At 46.6% G+C, this 6,942-nt stretch overlaps 1 protein-coding gene and 1 non-coding gene across 2 annotated transcripts in view; one reads left to right on the top strand and one right to left on the bottom strand.

The window, feature by feature from the left end:
* The first annotated feature begins 2,958 nt into the window (after window positions 1–2,958).
* The window catches only part of FUT4 (fucosyltransferase 4), a 5,335-nt gene continuing 1,351 nt past the window's right edge, over window positions 2,959–6,942 (top strand). Inside the window, exon 1 of the mRNA XM_015410275.1 lies at window positions 2,959–3,065. Coding sequence (XP_015265761.1) covers window positions 2,959–3,065 — 107 coding nt within the window. The remainder of the gene's footprint in view (window positions 3,066–6,942) is intronic.
* Window positions 4,429–4,500, bottom strand: TRNAV-GAC. Its single transcript has one exon. It is a non-coding gene; the product is annotated as a tRNA-Val (tRNA).

Here is a 6,942-nt window from a genome sequence, read left to right as displayed (position 1 = left end):
TTTGAGCATGGTGCTTAATTTAGAAACTGTCAAGGGCTGGGGTACAAGACCTACTGGGAAGTCATGTCTTGTGATCTGAAATCTGAATATCTGAGGATTGGTTATTGTGACTGGGGAAAAGTGTTCTGCACACTCTCTGATCACTTCAGAGATCTTAGAGCTCTCACACTGCAGGTTGGAAGAGTGAAGTTGGTAGAGACTGGATTAAAAGGACGGGGGAGAAATCGGGGGATCACAGCAAAAGTAACAGGAGTACACAGAAATACATTTGGTTAGCTTTTAAAAAAAAGATTCTTGGGACAAGGAAAAAAAGGATAGAATGTATCTGGCATTTAGGCAACACTTGTTTAATCCTCTGTTTACACCTGAAAGGCTATCCAAACCGGTTTTTCCAGATACAAGTGCAATGGCCGGTGCATGATAAAAATGTGTGTGTGTGGCATAGGTAAAACTTGGATGGCTTAAAAAAAAAGGGATTTAGCTTATTTATGGAGGGTGCATCTATTAAGAGCTAGAACATGAATCCTTCAGTGGAACTTCCACATACAGGGGCAGTCTATCCCTGAATACCACCAGATACTAGAGGGAAATACCAGGGGAAGGGCATTGGCATAAGTTCCTGTTTGGGAGACTTCTTGAGGAATCTGGCCAGCTGTTGTTAGAAACAGGATGCTGGCCTAGATAACCTTTGGTCTGATCCGGCAGAGCAGTTATTTGCTCAAGAAGGCATTTGAAAAAGCTGCCAGCCTGCCTCCATTTGCAGTCTGGCTCCTGGTGTCAGAAAACCAACTGCCAGCACTTAGCTGGATACTGTGGGTGGGTGGGAGACAAGTAATGCCTCTAATGAACTTCTTTTACTGTAAACTGCTTTGAGCACTGTGGAAAGGTGGCACAGAAATTCAGTAATTCAATAAATAACTGTGCCAGTGGGATTCAGCTGACAGAGAGTACTGTCTATTCCTCCCCACACACATTTGAAAAGGGGAAAAGTCACAATACCTGTTTGTTCAGCTAAGAAGCTGCCCCACAGTTGTGGAATAAAACAGCCAAGACTCTGCGATGAATGGACTGGTGGAACAATGTTGTCATTTGTCTCTGGCCCACACGTCACCCCTTTAAGTCCTGGAACCAAGAGGGGGAGGTGTTCAGGGGAATGATTCATTCATAACAAAAAACACTACCTCAAACATTGTGGGGGAAGGATTTTGGGTTTAGCAGACGGCTCAAGGCAGATAACACAGCAGAGTCTATCTGGTTTGTGTGTGCTGACAAGAAACAAAGTTACACACGGAGCCTCTTTATCTTTGCAAAACTAATATGAGTCCTTTACTGTAAGGATAGGGATAGGATTCTAATCTAACTAGCTAGGATGGATATGCAGGAAGCATGTCCTTCCTCATGGTGCCAAGATGGAGTATAGCATAGTGTGGAGAGAAAATGTCAGGCCGGAGGGAAGGAAGATTCCCTGAGAGTACCAGCCTACACATCAAAGGGATAGCATCAGAGCAATACAAATACAAATACAATACCTTTATTGGCATAAAATATCAAATACACATGCAGCATAGAGCCTCAAAATAGGCTGGAGGGGTATCACATTCCGAATTGCCTTAATATGAGCCTCTCCTCCTACATACCTCATAAAAGAAATTTGCTACAGGTTCCAGAATGTCTATATTATGCGAAGACAATAAAGAACTAATTTTATGCTCATCAGATTGGCCCAAAAGGGGGTCCAACACAGGTTCAATATGAACAACACAGATGTCATAGTGGAATTTACAGTAAAATAGCACATGTCCAATGGATTCAATTTCCCCCATCCCACAGGGGCACAATCTATCTTTACAGGGAATTTTCTTGAACCTTCCCGATACAATCAGAGCAATAGAAGGGAAGGATGATCAGGGTCCTGGCCTATCTATCTCTCTGACTCTCATACAGTCCACCTCTGAAGTCTGAGGCTAAGAGACAGCGCAAAGTCCTTTTTTCCCCAACAGTGGGTACACAGAGTTGTGGGGAAGCCAATTTCCAAAGGGATGATTAGGAGCACTGATAAAAACGAGAAATAGATTTGTGATGGGGTATATATCTCTAGGGTAACATTCCTTTCTTTGGAATCTCAAACCAAACAGCAAAATAAAGAACTGATCTCACCCTCTACGGCAGCCATTTTGTGATGGCCCCACCCCAATGGGCGACACTGTGTGACTGGCCCTGCTGCTCTCCCATGGCAGCCATTTTGTGGTGGCCCCTACTTACTGTTCTCAAAATTCCCAAATGATTCAGAGGCTCAACAAGGCTAGGGCTGCCAGCCTCCAGGTGGGACCTGGGGATCCCCTGGAATTACAGCTCCAGACTACAGAGATCAGTCCCCCTGGAGAAAATGGATGCTCTAGAGGGTGGACTCTGTGGCATTGTACCCCACTGAGGTCCCTGTCCTCCCCAGGCTCCATCCCCAAATCTCCAGGAGTCTCCCAACCTGGATATGGCAACCCCACCCCCACATCCCCTGCCGGTGGCCAGTGGGGACCTGGCAACTCTAGTTGGGACCCCAGCAACTGAGACTCCCTTGGACCCAACTTGGCAGCCTGGAGGAAACTGTTTGTCCTTCCCTCAGTTGACAACTGACGATGAAAAGAGGAGTATGAAAGCCCTGGCAAAAGCTACTCTGAGGGCCACTTTGGGATGTGGACGTTGGGGCTTTGACAGCATGCTCGAACTGGCCCTTTGAGAATCCCAGTTTGCTAAGCAAGATGAAGAAACTCAAGGGAAGAGGGAGAAGGCAGGCCCAGGTAGTTATCTCACTGTGACCTCGCAGGGGAAAAGATCAGATGTGAAACACTTTGCAGAATGCCATTCTCTTCCTTTCATGTTTTTATTTCAATATTTATGCCTCAGCAAACAAAGAAACCAGGGAAGAGGGCCAATAACCGATATTGGGGGTATGCCAGCATAATGGGTTTTATCTTTAACACCCTTTATCAGCTGGATCCAAAGATCGCTGTCCTTGTGGGGTTCCTGTTTGGCCTCACCCTTACTGCTTCAGAAGTGGTACCAGAGAAGTAAAGCAGTTGTGCCCTTTAAAAATTATATATCAGAAAATCATAGAGTTGGAAGGTACCTACAAGGTCATGTAGTCCAACCCCCTGCACAATGCAGGCAGGCAGGCAGGCAACAAGGAAGGAAAGGAAGGAAAGGAAGGAAGGAAGGAAGGAAGGAAGGAAGGAAGGAAGGAAGGAAGGAAGGAAGGAGGGAGGGAGGGAGGGAGGGAGGGGGAGAGAGAGAGAGAGGGAGGGAGAGAGAGAGAGAGAGAAAGAAAGAAAGAAAGAAAGAAAGAAAGAATAGAGGGAGGGAGAGAGAGAGAGAGAGAAAGAAAGAAAGAAAGAAAGAAAGAAAGAAAGAAAGAAAGAAAGAAAGAAAGAAAGAAAGAAAGAAAGAAAGAAAGAAAGAAAGAACCTTCCAGGATCCCTGGCCAAACTGGCCTGGGGAAAATTTGCTTCCTGACCCCAAAGTGGTGACCAGCATTTCCCTGGGCATGTAAGGAAGGACAACAATCCATCTTCTGAAAACTTCTCAACATATAAGTTAAGCATGTTCAAAGCACTTTCAACAATCCTAACAACAACCCTGTAAGGTATGCCAGCATGATCATCTTCATGACATACATGGGCTCAATTCTGAGAAAAGGTGGCTTGCGAAGGCCTCCTAGCCTTTAAAGGTGATATTTGAACCAGAGACTGTCTGGTTGACAGCTTAGCACTTGTCTTTATTACTGTTTAGGAGACTGGCCAAGTCATCCCTGATCCAGCTGGCTTTTGAATCTTCCACCCACACACTCATTTGTGTTGGGAAATATTATTTTAATGGGACATTAGGAGCTCTAATGCTTTTAATGGGTTCTTCTTGTTCTGCTGAATTTTATATTTAAATGGATTATCACTGAACACTGGCTGCTGGAGCGCAGTTTAATATTTTAGTATTGCTATGTTAGTTTTGATGCACAACCCCTCCCCCCCACAAATTTGGCTTTATAGATTTCCCTTTATCTTTTATTTATGAAGCCTCCTGGATTTCTGCTGAACTTAAAAGCATTAACATTTTCCAGCTAAATATCTTGTCGATCTAATCCCTTCTGTTTTCATTGGCAATGTTGTAAACTCTTTATACATTACGTTCCAGCTGAAATGGATCCAAGTTTGTGATCACTGCAGTGGGAAGATCATGTATGATGATGATTATTATTTTGCTTTTGGTACTCAGGAGGGGGGGGACTCAGCACTACATAGGGCTTGAGCACATGAAGCTGCCTTATACTGAATCAGACCCTTGGTCCATCAAAGTCAACACTGTCTACTCAGACTGGCAGTGGCTCTCCAGGGTCTCAGGCAGGGGTCTTTCTCATCACCTACTGCTGGATCTTTTAACTGGAGATACCAGGGATTGAACCTGGGGCCTTCTGCATGTCAAGCAGATGCTCTGCCACTGAGCCACAGCCCCTCCCAAATCAATGCAGAATGTTTTATATTCTATTAATGGCTTGGCCACGTTGGGATGTGGGGAGCATGGGACAGCTTGTATTATGACGGAATTGAGTTCAAATCCCCTCTCAGTCAGAATGCTCACAGAGAGCCATTCACAGAATGCTCAAAGAGAGCCAGTTTGGTGCAGTGGTTAAGACTCTAATCTGGGAGAACTGGGTTTGATTCCCCACTTCTCCACATGCAGCTAGCTGGTGTGACCTTGGGTCAGTCACAGTTCTCTCAGAGCTGTTATCTCATGAGCAATTCTCTCATAGCTCTCTCAGCCCCACTTACTGCTGTTGTCTGTTGTGGGGAGGGGAAGGGGAAGGGGAGGTGACTGTAAGCCGCTCTGAGACTCTGAGTGAAGGGCGGGGTATAAATCCAATCTCCTTCTCTTCTCTCAACCGAATCTTCCTCACAAGATAGTTGACAGAATAATATGGAGTTTCCATGTTGCGTGGCTTTGAGGGCAGCATAAAAGACTCTTGAGTGAAGGGCGGGGTATACATCCAATCTCCTCCTCTTCTCTCAACCGAATCTTCCTCACAAGATAGTTGACAGAATAATATGGAGTTTCCATGTTACGTGGCTTTGAGGGCAGCATAAAATACCACAGGATTTTGAAATGATAGGGTTCCTCGGACCAATGATGACTTATGGGTTCATCCCTACGGTGAGGGGAGGGAGCTGACGTGAGAAAGGAGACAGCACAGACACTAACTGAAGTAACACCATGCGGAGCATGGCCAAAACAGAGACAGAGATATGGAGGGGTATACAGTGCAATAATTTAGGGAGTGGGTGTGTCCCTTGGGGAACTGTGTATGCCAAAAGCTCAATTTAAATAAGAAGTGCTTGTGCTAAAACTCATCTGGAACCCCTGAAAGCCAGTATGGTGTCGTGTAGAATGTCAAGAGTAGAATCTGGGAGTCACAGGTTCTGCCATGAAAGCCTGCTGGGTGACCTTGGATCAGTCACACACTCTCGGCCTAACCTACCTCACAGGGGCTGTAAGGATAAAATGAAGCAAAGGAGAACAATGTAAGCTGCTTTGAGTCACCACTGAGGAAAGCCTATAAACGAAGTACACAAATAACTATAAAAGGGCCTCTGTGCATGTACTTATGTCCATGTTGGGGTAAGCATGGCTTGAATAATACGGAAGAATGGGTGGTGGGGCAACCCGCCTGGCATGCAGAAGGTCCCAGGTTCAATCCCCAGCCTCTCCAATTAAGAGGATCAGGTGGTAGATGACGGGCAAGACCTCTACCAGAGAGAGGCACTGCCAGTCTGAATAGACGATATACTAACCTTTTTTCTTTTTTTTTAAGTACCAAAGGGTACACATTTATTGATTTTCTTGCTCACAAGACAGAGCCACTGCCAGGCTGAGTAGTACTAACCTTGATGGGCCAAGGGTCTGATTCGGTACAAGGCAGCGTCAGGACTGGCAGCAGCCGTGTATTTCAGTCTGTAGCAGCAGAAAAGAGCAAGAGTCCACTTGTACCTTAAAGACTAACAAAGTTTGTGGCAGTATATGGGCTTCCCTGAGTCACGGCTCACTTCTTCAGATACCCGAAGAAGTGGGCAGTGACTGATAACCCTGCCACAAATTTTCAGCACCTTAAAGACTAACAAAATGAGTCGCAGGGTAGGCGCTTCCCTGAGTCACTGCTGGCTTCTTCAGTGGCAGTCCTGTATCTGAACTTAGAAGGGAGCAGCGACTCAGGGAGAGAAGCTCCTGCCCTGCCACAGATTTCGCTCGTCTCTAAGGTGCTCCTCCTGAACTTAGAAAACGGGACTTTGACCCAGGCCCTAAACCTTCTGTGACGACCCCTTAACTGGGGAGGTCTGGGTTTCTTTAAAAGTGTTCCTTTTATTTTATTTTACTTTGGGTATCCGGCTGCCACCAGGAAATTTTATAAGGCTTTTTTCCAGCCCTCTCTCCTCTCAGAGCACAATCCCTGATTCCAGGGGCAGACGGAGGCGATCCACGGTGCTCCTCCTGCCCAGTGTTCCTTCTAGGCTGAGTTAGTGTGAGCTAGCTCACGATTGTTTAGCCTCTGGCTCACACAGTTTTTGTCTTAGCTCAGGAAGGAGGGCTCCAGAGCAAACTAATTTATGCAGTAGCCAAATTACTCGCTCACAGCTTTAATGCCAGTAGCTCACAAAGTAGAATTTTTGCTCACAAGACTCCACAGCTTAGAGGGAACATTGCTCCTGACCGCTTCCAGGCTGCTGCACGACCGGCGGCAGTTCAACAGGTAAATCGGTCCCTTTCCTCCCCCGCCTCCCACCACTCCGTTGTCCCAACGCCCGCCCCCCGCAGCCGCCGCCGCGCAAGCCTTTGGCCAACCTCTCCAAGGAGGCGCCTGCCCGCCCGCCGGCTGCGGCTGGAGAGGGGCGGAGCCGGGGATGG

The sequence above is a fragment of the Gekko japonicus genome, unplaced genomic scaffold (genome assembly GCF_001447785.1).
Source record: "Gekko japonicus isolate JY-2015 unplaced genomic scaffold, Gekko_japonicus_V1.1 scaffold1306, whole genome shotgun sequence".
Taxonomy (NCBI): domain Eukaryota; kingdom Metazoa; phylum Chordata; class Lepidosauria; order Squamata; family Gekkonidae; genus Gekko; species Gekko japonicus.
The sequence above is the reverse complement of the archived record's forward strand: the minus strand, read 5'-3'. Positions and strand labels throughout refer to the sequence as shown.